The sequence below is a fragment of the Eptesicus fuscus genome, chromosome 20, assembly GCF_027574615.1.
Source record: "Eptesicus fuscus isolate TK198812 chromosome 20, DD_ASM_mEF_20220401, whole genome shotgun sequence".
Lineage (NCBI taxonomy): Eukaryota > Metazoa > Chordata > Mammalia > Chiroptera > Vespertilionidae > Eptesicus > Eptesicus fuscus.
Genome location: NC_072492.1, coordinates 34,165,533 through 34,183,385, shown reverse-complemented (window position 1 = coordinate 34,183,385; position 17,853 = coordinate 34,165,533). Strand labels below are relative to the sequence as shown.

General features: G+C 48.8%; 1 protein-coding gene across 3 annotated transcripts in view; it reads left to right on the top strand.

The window, feature by feature from the left end:
• Window positions 1-17,853, top strand: part of PRKCA (protein kinase C alpha) — a 285,603-nt gene that overhangs the window by 124,028 nt on the left and 143,722 nt on the right. For 2 of the 3 annotated variants that reach the window (XM_008149401.3, XM_028157335.2), the window contains one exon: window positions 3,278-3,360. The exons of the other annotated variant lie outside the window; for it this stretch is intronic. In XM_008149401.3, the coding sequence (XP_008147623.1) occupies window positions 3,278-3,360 (83 nt within the window). The remainder of the gene's footprint in view (window positions 1-3,277; window positions 3,361-17,853) is intronic. 3 annotated transcript variants of the gene reach the window in all.

Genomic DNA, 17,853 nt, shown 5'->3' with positions numbered 1-17,853 from the left:
TCGTCTGCTTCCATCAGTAAACTGAATGTGCGCCATGGACCAGTGGACCGAGCATGCTCAGGTTGAAAGCCACGGCCCGCTAAGAAGCGTGACTAGGCCAAGCCCGTGGTCTCTATTATCCGTGTCCGCCCGCGTCCTTTGCTTGGGATGATTGGTGCATTTCGTGTGGCATCCCTCACGGTTGAGCGGCATAAGCACATCACAGAGAGGATTGGGGGGAAGCGATTTTGTGCTTCGAGAATAATTGAGTGAAGATTTACCTTGTGATTTTAGCTGCAGGACAGCTTCCCATTTTAAAACCTCCCATTTGGTTATACAAACAGAGGGGCCCCCAAACCTTTGAACATGAGGCTCCATCTCAGAGCCTTATTGGCCCTCCTGTGCTTGCTTAAGCAAAGGTGTCTTAAAGGGCTAGGGGCCAGCCAAGGACCCAGCAGGAATCGCCATGATATATGTCTACCTCTTCTAATGGAGTGGCTACTGTCTATATATATTGATTTCAGAGAGGATGGAAGAGAGAGAGAGAGAGAGAGAAACATCAATGAGGAGAGAATCATTGATCCGCTGCCTCCTGCACGCCCACACTGGGGATGGAGCCTGCAACCCAGGCATGTGCCATGACCAGGAATCGAACCATGACCTCCTGGTTCATAGGTCGACGCTCAACCACTGAGCCATGCTGGCCAAGAGGTTATTATGTTAATGCTAATGTTGCCCCCCTCCTCGCCAAGGTCAGGCAACTATTTATCGAAAGCAAACTCTATGACTGGCACCACCTTATTCCCTCGCCCTCTCCCCTTTTCCCCTTGCTCCCCATAACATGGTCCGATGAACCTTGAGAATTCCAGATTTAAAGGACACAAACCATAGCGCCTCATGTTCAGCCTGAGGACACTCCATGCTGTCCAGCCTCCAGGTCCACCCTGCGCATTCTCTTGTTTTATTGAGTCTTTTCCTCATTTTTCGATGACACTAGCAGGACCTCTCAGATGTGTGCATCATATGGTCTTACACGATACGCATTACCCAACTGAGTCGGGAACGTGAAACCAAAGGTCACGGCCAGCCATCAGTGATTTGGGAATCTCTGGCCCTTGCTCAGGTTTCTGGGACAGCCTTTCCCTGGCAAATGCTGGAGTCACCAATATTGAGGTGCTCCCCTCACTGGAGGTCGGGGTGAGGGAGGGCTGACCCAGATCTCTCCTCAGTCACCCAGGCCTGGGCGGGGTCTATATCTTCCTTCAGATCATCCGTTCTGAACCTGTGGTCTTTGGACAGGCCTCCCTCCAGGGTCTTTTTTTTTCTTCTTTAAATATATATTTTATTAATTTTTTACAGAGAGGAAGGGAGAGGGATAGAGAGCTAGAAACATCGGTGAGAGAGAAACATTGATCAGCTGCCTCCTGCACACCCCCTACTGGGGATGTGCCCGCAACCAAGGTACATGCCCTTGACCGGAATCGAACCTGGGACCTTTCAGTCCAAAGGCTGACGCTCTATCCACTGAGCCAAACCGGTTAGGGCCCCTCCAGGGTCTTTCTCCCTCAGGTAACCTGCGTGTCAATGGGTCTCTGGAAACACATGAGCCTTTTCTCCATGTCCCAATGGGCCTCCCAGGCATATCTGGGTCCAAGACTTCTATGGAAGATTGGGGGGCTCCTAGGAAGGTGGGAAGGAGTATTCTGGGGTAGATGGTGGGGCTTTGTGCTGCCTGTAAATTATACTGTGCAGGGAGGGCCTGGTTCTTCTTAGGAAACAACCTGGGTATGAGATTTTGGGGCATATAGTAGAAATAGTGTTCGCTGGAGACGTACAATCGTGTGGATGGGTTAGTGGGGATAGAAAGGAAAAATACAGAAGACAAACGGTCCCTCTAAAGGGATTTGATAAATCTGGGTTTTCTTAACGAATGCCGAGATGGATTGAGAAAAGGGGGAGAGCGAGATGGAAGACCCGGAATGTCTGAATGATGAAGTAGGGGATGAGAATGTTTCTTTTCCCTTTGAGACACTGTATCCATAAAAACACCGTGAGGCAGTAAAGCCCCCGCCAGCCTCTTCCTTTAGTAACTCCCTCTGGCTCCTGGGAGTGAAGGATGGCTTTGCGCCTGGGGAGAGGCAGCGGGTGAGACTGATGTGTGCATCACGGCGCTGCCTTACTCCTCATCCTTAGAGTGTGGCCGTGGACATGCTTTCCGCAGGAACACGGTGGAACGGCCCCGGTCGAGGGCTGGTAGGCGCTGAGCACATTGGGTGCTGCCCTGGCAGCCGGGGCCGGTGCGGGGGGGGGCGGGGGGGGACTCTCTCCCACCCGCTTCCACACCAATGTGCACGGCAGGCAGTGACAAGAACCCTTATCCAGGGCATCTCTGCTCTAAAGTGATGCTCTTTGAAGAGCTCTGCAATTGTCGAGTTCCCATAGGTGGCTCCCTCATAGGTCCAGCTCTGCCTGCTCAATGCCAAGCCTGCATTTTCTTTTTGTTAAATGTACTGTTACAATGCATTGTATTATGGCAACCCTAAAAGATAACTATTTAAAGAGAAAACAATCCACCCTATCCTACTTCCCAGGCTCTGCATACCCATACCTTCACCCTCTGGGCTTCATCCATATCTCTCTCTCTCTCTCTCTCTCTCTCTCTCTCTCTCTCTCTCTCTCTCTCTCTCAATATATGTCTGTGTCTGTGTGGCAAGCAGGCAGAAACAAGAAGGCGTGAGGGTGTTCCCCGGCCTTCCTTCATTTCAAAGGGCTGTTATTCCCTGTAAACTGGGTTTGTGTCTTCATGAGTGTCTCCAGTTCAGAATCTTGCTCAGGAAGTTCTGTAGGCCACATTTGGGGGTATCCATGTATTATTATTTATAGTTATAGACGCTCTATAGTTTATGTCACCTACAGGTTGTGACGTTTATAAGCATGCACATGAGCGGGGGTGGGGGGGGTGTTGGTATAGGGCAGTGCAAAGTAATTTACATTTCCATCCTTGGTTTATACCTGGAGACACTGTCTTACAGCCTCTGGCTCTCTCGTCTTCATCTGCAAACAGGGGAATCGCGGTGTGGGCATCCTCAGCGGGGTCAGTGCTGGCGTGCTGTGATGCTGTTATCTGCGAGTCTCATCGATACCGCTGAGGCTCGAATGAAATGCCTTCTGGTTGATGTCTGAGGTTCTGGCTGTACTGAAATTAAATGGACTCCCAGCAGTACAGAGCCCATGTGGGAAGCTTGTATATGCCGAATCCAGTCTGTTCTAACGCTCACTTTCTTTTTTTCTCCCCCAGTTTGCTGTTTTGTGGTTCACAAGAGGTGCCATGAATTTGTTACTTTTTCTTGTCCGGGTGCGGACAAGGGACCCGACACGGATGTAAGTAACCTGGGAACTATTGCTTGATGTCCACGCGGGTTCCACGTTTAACGTTTCTCATGCCTGTACCGCTGTTGTTGGGGCCCATACTGCTGGTGGGAAGACTTGCCCGTTCGCCGCGTGCTGTTTGCCTTGTGCTGATGGACAGCTGCGCGGTCCTTCTCAGCCCGGTTTGGACCGCGTGGGGACGGGGGAGTTTCCTGTCGGCCGGTCCTCTTCCGTCCTCCCCTCTGGGCAGCCACGTGGACTAACTCCACCAAATGGGTAGCAATAGCTTCCCCGAACACAATGCGGTTCTTTCCCCGAAGATGCATTAGACACATTGAACGGTGAATCGCCCTTCAGGTGACTGACCGCCAGGCCTGCCATTGCGTTTGGCCCACGTGACACACTATTTCTGGTTCGTATCGCGAGATCCCTGCTGCCTCTCAGGACGGGTTACAAATGCTCCTGTTGACTTAAAGAAGCTCACATCTGCCGTGGCTGACCCCGCGGTGGTGGACATCTGCCTCGTGAGTCTGCCTGTCCCTGCGGCAGCCTCTGTGTGCCCGAGACAGGGTCAGCCGAGGCGGGTGGGACATCAGAAACAGGGTGGGGCAAAGCAGGTTTGCAGTTGTTCGTGTGGAGCATGATGCAGTAGTGAATAAATAACACGACAAGAATAAACTCTGTTTCGCATACAACTGTAAGCCTCCTGTGTCCCCGCTTCCCCGTATGGAGCGGAAAGAGCCTTGGCTGTTACACGGAAGGTACTATTGTAACTGAACAAAACAATGTTGCGTGGGGGGCCTGACTTGTAGGCCTTCGCCGGGGCACTGTAGTTACGCGCTCTAAGGGAGTCTACCTGTGGCTTTGGTGCCCGCCAGGTAACTGATTTCCCCGGGGCACGTGCGGTGGGGGCAGGGCTGGGTTCTCCCCTTTCCAGAAGAGGGCGAATTCATGGGAGCTCTGAGCAGCTCAGCATTGCATGCTTTAGTGCATGTCCTGAAGGGGCTTACCGTGAGCCCCTCAGCGCCTGGGAACTTGCTGCGTTCAGTGAGGACGTGGGTGGAGGCAGCACAGAGTGAGTGCCCGGCTCTGAGCCACCCCCGTCCCGTGAGGACTCTCAGAACGGGGAGCCAGAGGTCACCTGATGATCTTGTTGTATGCCCTCGCGGGCCAGGACATGTTGGATGACTTGCCTTCATACAGAAAACTAGGGAGTGTCACCGCCCCACCTTTCCCCTGCTCCCCATCCATGTCCCCGTTTGGGGGACTTCTTAATAAAACGGGTGCAAATGAAGAGCACCAGCCTGAGGCCGTGGTCGGCAAACTGCGGCTCGCGAGCCACATGCGGCTCTTTGGCCCCTTGAGTGTGGCTCTTCCACAAAATACCACGGCCTGGGCGAGTCTATTTTGAAGAAGTGGCATTAGAAGAAGTTTAAGTTTAAAAAAATGTGGCTCTCAAAAGAAATTTCAATCGTTGTACTGTTGATAGTTGGCTCTGTGGACTAATGAGTTTGCCGACCACTGGCCTGAGGCATCCTGAGGTGGTCCTTTCACCTCCTTGCTGGTTATTCTCAACTCCATCTCCCATTGCTCATTTGTCTCTGTCTCCTCTCATTTCAGCCCCATCAAGAATTGGGGGCTGGGGAGGGAGTGCAAGCTAGAGGGCTATCAACAGTTTTTGCCTGACCCCCTTCCTCCTGCTCCTTCCTCCTTCCCTCTTCATTCTTTTGGTCAAATACACCTTATTGAGAACTCAATATGGGGAGAGATAGAGATTAAAATATCACTAATTAAAATAGGAAACAGGTGGATCTACCTGAGGGTCCTACTCTAGGTAGTAAGAAGGCTTTCCCCCAAGGAAATGGCGTTTAAGCCAAGCTCCCAGGATAAGTAGGAGATGGGCAGCAAAAGGGAGTGTGCATGCATGCGTGCTGGGGCGTATGGAGCCTTGCAGAATCCTGTTTCTGATAAAAGGAAGATCAAGTGGGAACTCCCTGAGGTGGGAAGGAGTTCCTGTACACGGAAGAACCCAAGCGGCTGGGCATCAGAAGTGTGGCTAGCATTTTGAACACAGTCTCGGGAACAGTGGGGAGCCGGGGAGAGGCTTTCACCTGGGAATGACGTGAGCCTGTTGGCATCCTACGAAGGTGGCTCTGGTTGCCTGATGGAAAATGAGCCGGGCAGGAAGTGAGCTGGATGTGCAGGTGACGAGGGGGAAGCATCCGTGGATGGAGAGCTAGCGCAGAGGCCCCTGCTCTCAGGGCAAGAAGAGGGGAGCTTGGAGTTGGTGGAGGCCACGGGGAGGGACGAGGGAACCCACTCAGGATGCACGGAGGCGCCGAACCAGCACTTCTTGGCCCTTGTGGGATCAGCGAGATGGAGCTGCTGGATAAGACTTCCGGGTTTCTGGCCCAAAGGGTGAGCCTGTTTGGGGCCCTGGGTAAAGCCGATCAAGGGCATGACCTTGGACAGGTTTCGTCGGAGAAGCAGGACATCGAGGAGACAGCTGTGTGTGGGTGCAGGAGTGAGGTGAGAAGAGGGGTGAGTCCTGAAGATGAAGATTTTTTGTTTAAGCATCATCTGTGCGCCTTAAGGGAGGAAAGCTGCAAAGTGGCCCTTTCAGAGAGTCATACCAATGTCAGTCCTGCTCTTAAAGCCACAGTGTGTACACACACACACACACACACACACACACACACACACACACACAGAGCCATGACGCAAAAGTAATATCTGCTGTGAAGCCGGACGCTGTGGAGGGCTGCACATCCGGAAAGCAAAATTGCTTTTAGTTCTTCACGACAGCCTTGAGGATTCTCTGCTCTCAAGTTCTTTTTGGTGTCTTAGAAACGAATTGAATTTAAAAAAATAATAATATTAAGGCTGCTAAATTGTTTAAAATCCAACGTTTCAAAGCTTCGTTTATAACAAAACTCCAGGCATTTAAAACAAAAAACCTGGAAATAAATTTAATTAGCAAATCTGTTTTTTCAAAGTGTGCTCTTTACCTTTGCTGTGGACATAAGACAATTTCGTGAGCAAACCCAGTTACACCCAAAAGGTTTCTATACTCTTGAGCTGACAGAGTAAAGCGGGGCTTGTAAAAGGTGCAGGCACTAAAAACGTGGCATTTGCAGGGCAGCAGAGGGAGCTCAGGAGGGCCCTGGCGTGGCACCTGGGTGTTCTGTCTTATTAGGTAGCTCACTGCAAACCTTCCTAGACCGTGTTCTTTTCCTTTCTTTCTTTCTTTTTTTTTTTAAATAAATATAGAGGATGAACTTAGTGGTCTTTAAAGTTGTCCTCAGCCCTCAATCCCATTCCATCACTAAACATTTAAGGACTTCATGCTGTGAAGATGTGAAGGGGATGACAGTTTCATTCCTGCCCTCCCAAATACATTCTCTTATATCCCAAGGATGAGTGAAGCAGGCCAATAATTATGATTATACTTGGCCTGGCTGGCGTGTTTCAGGGGTGGAGTGTTGACCTATGAACCAGAAGATCATGGTTCCATTCTGGGTCAGAGCATATGCCGGGGTTGCAGGCTCATTGCCCAGTGGGGGGTGTGCAGGAGGCAGCTGATCAATGATTCTTCTCTCTCATCATTGCTGTTTCTCTCTCTCCCTTCCTCTCTCTGAAATCAATAAAAACATCCTTTAAAAAGAGCTTGAATTTGCTAGCTGCGTACGTGGCGAAGAAATAAAACGCTTTTGAGTTTAAGGGGAGGGAGAGAGAGCATCCAATGGGAGAATGCGGGAAGGCTTTCTGAAGGTGCTGACATGTTAAAATGGATTATAGTTCTTTTCAAAAATTTCTTTTACACACACACAGGCCAGTGCTTTCGAGTTTCCCCTGCTTAAGGGAGTTACATCTCTCGCCAAATGCTGTTATCCAGTGGCACACAAACTCAGGAGGCGACACATACAGGTTGTCCCCCCAAACGTATGTGCGCTTTAGAAGCTGATGGCTCCACTTTGAAAATGAAATGCATTTTAACAAACCCTGCCTTTATCCTTGTCCAGACTGTGTGTGTGCATTTTTTTGCAAGAAGCCCCGTGGCAAGAACACCTGCAGGAGAAACCGCAGTGTTCTGCACAGCGCGCTGGGCTCCCCCCAGGCCGGGTCCCGAAACCACCCGGCGCTCGCCCACGGGTACCACTCCCCACGGGCTGCGGCACACGGGGCGCCTTAAACACAAGCTATTTCAGGGAAATAAGCCTACCAGCCTCTCCTGTGCTGATTCCGGTCCCCGGAGGGTGGGCTCTCGTATGCACCAGATTCGCCGCTGCAGCAGAAGCATCTCCCACACGGGAAGGGACTCCTGCTACTTTTGCACCAAATTAATTTAGCTTGGAATTAAAAATAGCCCCGAAGACGTGCCCCACCCCCCTCGTCCGCAGCAGCGCTGACGATGCGCGCTTGGGGAGGCAGCCGGGGAGTGGAGCGCCCCTTCTCCCGCTCCCCAGGTTTGGCCGGTGAGAAGTGTGCCTGGTTGACGACAGGGCGCCTCAGAGTTTAGCCCCAGGCCCGCTTTCACGGGACCCTGGGGGCTTCTCAGCTCAGCCCCACAGTTGAAGCTGTCACCGCTCAGTCATCTTTGGAACGCTGCTCTTAGAATAGCACGGAAGGCCAGGGGCACATTCTTTTTAAAACCTTTCTCTTGGCAGATGGTCAGCCTTGGAGAGGGTGGAGATTGTTTGGGGAAAGCTGCCAAAAGTGGGCTGGAGCCAGATCTGGAAAAGGGGCGTGATTAAGGCGGGCACTACTGTTGCGGGTGCAAGAGGAGGTCAGAGGATTCGGCGGGGAGTGATGTTTCTCATGGAAGTTATGAACTGTCCCTGACATCAGGTTTGAAAGAGACTTTGGTGCATGAGGCATGCGGAGCACACAGGGACCCGCCGGTAGCCTTCGGGGCCCTTTCAGTTAATGCCTGTGTGTTTTCTTAAGTTGTTGCATTGCTTAATGATTACGCCCGCGCAGTGGATGCTCCCTCCGGGAGCAGATCCTGTCTTTTCCCTTTAAAAGCGAAGAGCCCAGCCCATAGCCTGGCACAGCATGGACGCTGGAAACATATTGTTGAACCAAAGAGAGCGAGTGGATGAAGGTCTGATAACCTAATTTGATCACCCGCTGTTTTCATCTGGACTCCAGTTACCTGAGTAGTTTTCGCTGTACCTGAGACGGTCACGGAACTGCCCCCGCACCGGGGCGTGGATGTTTCGTCCGCGTCGCTATTGTGGTGCGGGATCCACAGCCATTTGAAACCATTGCCTTATTTCTTTGGAGTTTAAAAAAAATGGTGGATCTGGGCAATAATAGCCTTTGGACTGGTTGGGATCCAAAATAGATAGGATGATTTCCTTATTTATTCTTCCTGACCCCTACAAGTGACTTAGGAATATCAGATAGTTGATGTACAAGTAATCAAATTAACCTGCCCCTGAGGACTGATGCTGGGAATGCCCCTGGGGAGCCTGCCTGAGCTACAAGTTTGCTCTGCAACAGGCGAGGTTTTGTGGGGGTTTTTGTTGTTGTTGTTGTTATAAACCTTCCTAAGACAAATGCCTTTCAGGAGGCAGTTTGCACGTTGCGGGCTCTCTGCATTTTGCAGATCCCTAGCCTGTTTCTCCCCTCCTCTCTTTCAGGGCAGGAAGCTTTGTAGCATCAACGCGGGGTAGGAATATTTAAAGCAGGGGAGTTTCATACTTGGAAGTGATCTTCTCCGTGGAGGAGGGTGATTGTAGGTTTCTAGATATTAAGCTGTATCATGACTCATTTGTTCTTAAACAGGTCGTTCCCCTGTTACTACAATTAATCACAAAAGACCAGGGAAGCTTGAAAAAGAAGAGGAGTTGAACACAGCAGGCCCTAAAATTAGAAAGGCAGGCTGCTCTCTTGAGCGTTTGCTAAGTTTGAATGATGCACCAAGGTTAAGATAATTCACTTTAATCACGTGTTTGTTTGGTGTTTTTTGTTTTTTGTTTTTTGTTTTTTTCATTACAAATCTATAATTTAGAGTAACTTGGGGAAGCCAATGGTAAGTCGAAAATTTAAAAAGGAATTGCTTACCTAGGTGAGACAGACCTTCTCTGGCTGTCCACATGCCCACTTTCGGTTAGGAGCTGTTTGGCTTATATTCGACCTTATTCTCACTTCTCATGAGTAAATGTCTGTTCATGGGAGACTGCAACAAAATAGCCTCTGCAGAAACACACAGTTTGCCCAGTAGCCTCCTAACTTGCTGCTCACTTCTGCTCTTGTCTCTTACAGTGTATCCTCCACACAGCAGCCAGCGTGAGTTTTTTTGTTTTGTTTTGTTTTGTTTTGCATGTATCAGGCAGATCGTGTGACTGCCCTGCTGGGTCTAAACCCTTCAGGGGCTTCCCTTGACCATTAGAATAAAATACGCACTTCTTCCCTCGGTCATCAAGGTGACTGATCTGGTCCCCGTCCACTTCCGGGAGCAGAGCACGCCAAGCTCGTTTGCATCTCAGGGCCTTGGCACTGGTGGGTTCCTCTGGCTGCATCTCATTCCCACGGAGAGGGATGCTCGTTCGCACCACTCCAGTCTCGGCTCGGATGGCCCTCCCCCGATTATTTTCTATTGGTCTTTCCTCCTCCCATGTCCTGCATAGCCCCTGTCCCACCTAAGCCACGCTATGTATTTGTTGTTTCATTATCGCCTGTCTCTTCCACCCCCATGAGCGCAGGGACGTAGTTGAACTTACTCTTCTGTTTAACCTAGAACTGGCACATAGTAAGTGCTCAATTAACATTGGATGGGTGGACGGGTGAATGCATGTTACTTTTACGAGAGGCATGAAAAATCTTACAGGGGCTTGTTTGTTTGTTTCCTTCTAATAATATAACTAAAAGGAAATGTCCAAGGTTCCATAGAGATTTTTCGTTCTCTGTGATTATAACGTCACACCATATGGTTAATGAACTGGCCGTGCCAGTTAAACCCAAGGCCTACTGTGTGTGATTGGATGTATCTTCAAAAAAAACAAAAACACACAGCATGTTGTTCTTCATAATCGTTCCCCCCCCTCCAAACCTGCTCTATGTAATTGGGTGGGTATAAATTAATGAACAAAACTGAAGCAAGATGCCAAAAACGGTTTGGCTCAGTGGATAGAGCATTGGCCTGCGGACTCAAGGGTCCCAGGTTCGATTCCGGTCAAGGGCATGTACCTTGGTTGCGGGCACATCCCCAGTAAGGGGGTGTGCAGGAGGCAGCTGATCGATGTTTCTCTCTAATCGATGTTTCTAACTCTCTATCCCTCTCTCTTCCTCTCTGTAAAAAATCAATAAAATATATTTTTTAAAAAAAACTGAAGCAAGGTACATGTACAATTTAACAGAACCTGATAGTCTTATCTTTCATTTTTTTTCTCTCAAATTCATCTTTAAGGCCCATAAGAAAATTAACCCACATATGGAGACTACAGCCAAATGTCACATCTCTAAGAAGGAGTTGACATCCTAAATGCCTCCGTAATGCAGTTAGGAAGAAACGTGTGTTTTGTATGCAGAAAAGTATCAGAGTCAAATTTCAACTCGCTGTAAAATGATAAGCATTTCTGATTTATTAGGTTGAAATTGCTTCTCCTTTTGCTAATGAATCATTTTTTTCAGTCATAATATCACTCAGCTGAACCAAGAAATCACCTCTGAGTTCATGAAGAATACTAAGCACCTGCCCAGTGGTAGACCATTACAGCTCCATCTCCCCTAGACCTCTAACCCTCAAAGCTTACAGATTCCGAGTTCTCACATTCACTGCAAGAAAACGATGCAGGAGAAAGTCCTCCTTTCTTGAGATCACAGCTACGAAGTCATGTGGTTATGCAAATTCCTGCGCTTGTGTGCAGAATGTGAAATACATGTCTCTTCCTTCTCCCTGCTCGCTAGACTGCCGGTCAGCGAGCAGGACTTCCCAAGCAACGGAGCTGTGTGTTTTATAACTTCGGTGCCCTCAGCACTGCAATAATAAGAGATGCAGTATCTTTTTGCTGTAGTTCCAGACAACACGGAAGGAGGTCACAGGAAAGAAGAAATGAAAATTGTTAAAACGGAGAAACTTTTCTTAGTTCCACCCTCGCGCCACTGTCATTTTTACATCAGCGCCGTGGCCTAATTCAAGCTCCATAAATCAGAAACCTCAGTGTTTAAAATGTACGTTGACTTTTAGTTAACACCTTATTAACCAAAATAGTTAGATAAAACACATAGAAAAGGGCCTTGTGTCGCTGAGCCCCAAGAGCCAGGAATTAGGAATTAAGATCATGCACAAAAGTTTCCTTAAAATTCCTGAATGACTGCGGAGGTTGGGGAAAAGTGTGTCGTATTTTAGAAACGTATGGGGAAAAGTAGGGTGATGTTTTTAGGTAAAGCCTTGACCCAGTGTTTAAATATGCAATTGTATTTGGATCTTGCTCTTGCTCTAGTACAGTGGTCGGCAAACTCATTAGTCAACAGAGCCAAATGTCAACAGTACAACGATTGAAATTTCTTTTGAGAGCCGAAAACCGACTTCTGCGCACGGGCCACGAAGTTTCAATCGCACTGTATGTGCGCGCCCGCACGTGGTATTTTGTGGAAGAGCCACACTCAAGGGGCCAAAGAGCCGCATGTGGCTCGCGAGCCGCAGTTTGCCGACCACTACTCTAGTACATAGGAGTTTTGCAGAGTGTTCCAGCAGCTGTATATGTTTACACTGTGTGTGTTGAAGATGAGGAGGAAGGTACTGGTTGTTTTTCTCAGTGAAATAACTTGCTTCTTCCCCCCACCCAAATTATTTTCTGAAGTTGCTGACATTTATTTTTTTAATTTTTTAAAATATATTTTTATTGATTTCAGAGAGGAAGGGAGAGGGAGAAAGAGATAGAAACATCAATGATGAGAGAGAATCATTGATCGGCTGCCTCCTGCACCCCCCCCACTAGGGACCGAGTCCGCAACTCCAGCATGTGCCCTTCACTGGAATTGAACCTGGGACCCTTCAGTCCGCAGGCCAATGCGCTATCCACTGAGCCAAACCAGCGAGGGCTGGCTGAAGTTGTGGGCATTTAGGTCAAGGTTTTATTAAAAGCTACATTCTATAACACACACACACACACACACACACACACACACACACACAGCTGTTTTAAGCTTGCTTGCACAGTTCTTTTTTCCCATTGGAACTGGAATTCATTGCCTTAGGTCTTTTTAAATAGTGTATTGTTGTATTGTTGGGGCTGGCTTTCTGCTTGAAAACCAGTCTCCGTAGAACCTGTTATAAGTGCTGTCCCTGTTTGCAGTTAGGAAATGCAGGACCTGAAGTGGCCTCCTAGCTTATAAGCAAACTGAGATGCACCGTCCCCTTTCTATTTAAAAAAAAAAAAGAGTTCATGTGTCAAGAAACCAACTGGGGTGAACGGGGTTTAATGTTCCTCATAATCTTCATGTTAAGAATATGTGGTCTGTAAGGTTCACTTACAAGTCACATATCTGTAATCCACCTGAGAAGGCCTAATCATGGCCAGGTTCCGGGTAGCAGCCATTCTGGGTAAGTGGGACAAGTGTCACATTTGAAACCTTGAGAATAACGTTCATCTAACGGGATCAGCATCGGAAAGGGTGGCGGGGCCGGATGTTGGCCCGAGAGCATGTTCTCCTCGTTAGACTTCCCTCCGCAGCCACCGGTGTGGTCTACGCACGTGCTTGCTGATCAGTTAGGCCGATTGTGGGATGCATCAGTGTGATGGCAAGTGAGCAGGCATTACGAGCGATGATTATGAAGACGTGGGAAAATGCTTCTAGGACACAAAGGCTTAACCTGAAGCTATTCCTATGATTAGCACGATGGATCTTGTATTAGTCTATGTAGCTCATAACTATGGTGAAACGGTTGCTTTTCTCTCATCGTTGATGTTTCTCTCTCTCCCTCTCCGTTCCTCTCTGAAATCAATAAAAATAGATACGTTTAAACAATCACATTTGGCCTCTCTTCTCTCCAACCACCTTCTCCATCCCCGGACTCCTTTCTCCCATCCCGTTCTCCCGGGGCCGCCTCTCGGGAGACGTTTATGACACCGCTGTCGCCGTCATGGTCTGGACCACACGCTGCAGCGCCTAAGGCACACCTGTCTTTCATCCCCCGTCCCCGATGCTTACCCTCAGCCTGGGCTCTCAGTAAGTGATCATTGAGGTGCAAGCACATGAATAGAGACCAGCGAGGTGCTGCTCGAGTCAGTCTCCATGCTATACAGCATCTCTGTGCCCCTGGAGCCGGCGGCAGCCTTTCAGCGCCAGGGGTGGTCATTGAGAATGAAGAACGGCACGCAGCTCTTTGTGCAGGCGCCCCCTCGTTCCAGCGTCTGGCTTCCACGCGTGTGATGAGGTCGAAAGTCACCCCTGGGGCTGTGTGCGCGAAGCACGTGGTGAGCACGTGGACTGCGGGGCAGGGATGGTGCTCAGTGGGACCGCGAGGGCAGAGCTGCCAGCTTCGCGTTGGTTTATGGAACTAGAATAAACAGAGAAGAACGAGGCGAGTTTCAAAAATAACCTGTTGCGCACGCAGGTGAAGGGACCTTGCTGCCCAGTGGCTGGAAACCAGATAGGCCACAGTTCCGGCTGCCGTTCCAGCATGTTTGTAGTCCGAGGGCCCTTCCCTCTGTGGGCATCGGTGAAGGAAGCATCATGGTGGGTCAGCGTGTTAGGCAGGGAGACGGTTACTCAAGTTGTTTGGGGTTTCGTTTTGGTGTCGCCTCATCTGCGGGAGAATAGCAAACGCAGTAGAAAGGGAAAAGGCCGTTTCCCCTCTCGTCTGTGTTGATAACACGAGATTTAGTGAAAACGCGCACCGCTCCGAGCTGTTTTCAGTGTGTGACTTGGTAAATGCTTTGACGGGCATTTGAAGGAACTCCTGCCTCATAAGATATTTCCAATTTTAATCTTATTCAGAAACAAATTACGGTGCGGGGAGTGCCCTATACGCTTGTAGCCATTGAAGGAATGCGGTATATTCACCACAGCATTTGAACCGGCAGCATTTCGCTGCGATGGCCATCAGAGAGGTTGGGTCTGTTTCTGCTAGAATTTTCTAAGGGAAATGGATGAACCTGGTAACCTAATTTTAGATTTGAAATTTGGCAGATGGGTGGCATGTACAGTGTTCTGAATGAATGCCTCCTATTAGGTGTTTTAAAATAGCCACATTAGAGGATACATTCAAGAAAGAAAAGACTTCATCCTCAAATCTAATGCCCAGAATATTGCTTTTCGTCTCCTAAACCGGATATGCATTCTGGCAATAATGTCTAAAGAGCCGTTCTGCACCCTCTTCCTTCTCCTGCCAGTGTGATGCTGCTGTTGTCATGGAAACAGATCTTGGAGTTGCTTTGTGATACAGTGTGAGGGACTCCCTGATAACGGAGAGTTACTGCAGGTCATTATCAACACAGAGCCTTTATTCATTGTGCTACAATGCACGTTGTAGAAAGCATGAAACTCCGTATTTTGGGCGCTTACATGAAAGACATAACTTTGACCCCCCACAAACACAAAGCATACATCCGGGTCATCAGTTATAGGTGGTGCGTTCCATTCTTGGTCAGGGCAGGTCCTTACCATGTGCCAGTGAAGATCTTGGCCCGTAGGCTTATTGAGAAAGGAGGGTATGGGGACATTGTTGAGTGGGACAGGACAAGGAGCAAGCCAGAAGTTAAAGGGGATTGTTGGAAATTCGCAGCAGAAATTTTCAGTGACCGTGGAGAGGTGGGAATCGGCTCCCTAGATGAGAAATGGCCGTGCGTAATTGTTCTAATGCTCCGAGGCCTTCAAGTTAGAATGTTTTATTAGCAAGTTGTCAGGTTGCCCACTCAGATATTAATGCAGGGCATCTTACCAAGTATGCGACTCTACTGATTGGGGTCTGAGGTGGGGTGAAGCGCCTGGAAGGTGTGGTGGCCCCTCACTGCCCTGGGACCGTCTCTGGCCTCCTCCCTTGCCAGCAAACACTGTAGCCATTCTTGGTGTCCGTTCACTCACCTTCCAACTGCTGACGCTCCCAGGAGTTACCCTGGTGCTTGGTAAGGACTGCGTCTCCCGCTCCCACGCCCCTCAGTGTTCCCGGGGGCAGTGGTTCTCAGAGTCCCCACCTGCAACTCCATTATTACCTGGGAACGAGTTAGAAAGGCAAGCACTCAGGTGCCACAGAAGTGCTGAGTCGGCACTCTGGGGTGGGCCGCTGTCTGTGTTGAGAGCGCTCCAGGGAGGCTCGCTCTGCGGGAGAACCAGTCCCGTACATGTGTTTCCGGGCATTGGTTTTCCCTTGCATGTAGCTCAGTACAGTTCTTGCTGCCCCGTAAGGTTCCTGGTCACGGACAGAACTCGCTTGCTCCGCTGTTACAAGAAAGGTATTGAATAAGGTGGCTTTGGACTTCTGAGCTGTTAGAAGAACAGGTTGACTTTGAATGAAAAGGTCTGTTTATATTTACCTTGCATTCAAAAAGCACGTCTAATTCAGCCTATCAACGTTAATGCCGTTAGCAACCATTCCCCCCCTAAATTTCAGGGGTCTCTATTTACTATTAATTTATACATTTTTGCTTGAGCCACAGAAACAATTGACCACATTCTTTTCTTTTTCTCAAATATATTTTTATTGATTTCAGAGAGGAAGGGGAGAGAGAGAGAGAGAGAGAGAGAGAGAGAGAGAGAGAAACATCAATGATTAGAGGGAATCATTGATCGGCTGCCTCCTGCAAGCCCCACACTAGGGATCGAGCCCGCAACCCGGGCATGTGCCCTGACCAGGAATTGAACCTATGACCTCCTGGTTCATAGGTCAGTGCTCAACCACTAAGCCATGCTGGCTGGACGACCACATTCTTTTCTAACTCCACCACCCTGTCTTCTTCCTGAGTGACGGTTGATGGCTGGGCTTCTGATACCCAAAAGATTTGCCCTCAGACTTAACAGGAAGAGTAGAGGGATTCCAGTACCACCTGCAGCTGCTATTTCAGACTCAGTGCAGTTATCCTGGGTTTGTCATTCCCGATTTTATTCCTTTTTAAAAACCTGCTATGGAATATTTATAAAAACAACAACAACTCTGCAGTGATTGAAAAGTCTCAAACCAGGGCATCGCTGGTACATGAGGAGGCCAGGGGCCTTAATTTACGAGACACTTCAGCCACCTTGTGACAGGCAGCGTCGACAGGACTCTTTGGGAAAGTGCCCACTCAACACAAACCAAACTGTAGCTTCAACTAATTTTGGTTTGGAAATTACCCCCCGGAAAAGAAAAGTACTAAAAATGTGTGACATTTACAGGGTTTCTGCGGCCGTCTGCAGTTTCTCTAACAAGGGTATTTATTCACAGACGTTGAGGGAGTGTGGCAATTGCTAACTTGTTTTTATCTGGTGGAGAAGTACAAATATAGTCCCCGAGGCATATTAGAGTGATGGGGATGCAGAATATGATGACGATCAAAGTCAGAATTCTCGTTTCTGTCCTTTTTAATCGTCTCCAGCTTCCAGATACAAACTCGTCTGTAAGGATAATGATCGTGCGTGACCACAGAGAATTTTTTTTTTTTCTTCTCGAATTCTGAGTTGCTTTTCACGCTTACTTTTTCTAGTAAAAGTACTGTCTCTCGGGTCCCAGAAGAGTGGGAAAAAATGACAAGGTGAGGTTCAAGTTGGTTCTAAGGAAAACTGAAATGTGATTTTTTTTTTTTTCTTGTTGGCTAATTAGGACAACTAAGAGTAAACATCCAGTTTTGGAGGGGTGACTCTGGTCTGGCCCGGCCTGTCTTCTTTAAAGACAAGAATGTATGTTGGAAAGAGGGCCAGTGTAAGACAAGTTCCGATTTCCTGGAGAGGACGAAATCCTCTTGGTTTTACGTTTTGTTTTTTTTACCATAGACATAAGAAAAGAAAATAGGGTCAAGAATTGTTTCATCCCTTTACTCTGAAAAACAAGCACACGGGCTTGGGAAATAGCGAGACCTGGTTTCTACTTTTGGATCTGTTCTCCAAAATACTGTTCTCTGAAATAACGGAATGCTCGCGTGAAGAACGAATTGGGGAGTTTAGCTCTGAAAGAACCCTTCCTTCAAACCATGCCCCCCTTGGCTTCTGGTCAGTCTCATTCCCCCCCCCTGGCCATATTTTGGCTCCTATTCTGTGTGACAGGGCACAGGGTCTTCCCCTTGGTCTGGACCACTAATCCCACAAGATGTCCAGCGGGGAGCCGCTAGGGTCCTGGCTGCACATCCTCCTGGGAGCCGGGAGCACAGGCGGCAGGCCTGCAAGGTCGTGCCAGGCCTTGGGGTAGAGCTGATGGACGTCCCAAGACTTCCTGTGAACTGGGGTAAAGCCAGTGAGGCTGGCGGTAATGGGATGGGAAACCGATGCATTACAAAGCATCCCCGTTTTTCTTCGGCTTCCTGCAATTTCTGTGTCATTTTGCTTTAGTATTTAGTACTGTCTTTATGAGTCAGCAGTGCTGGG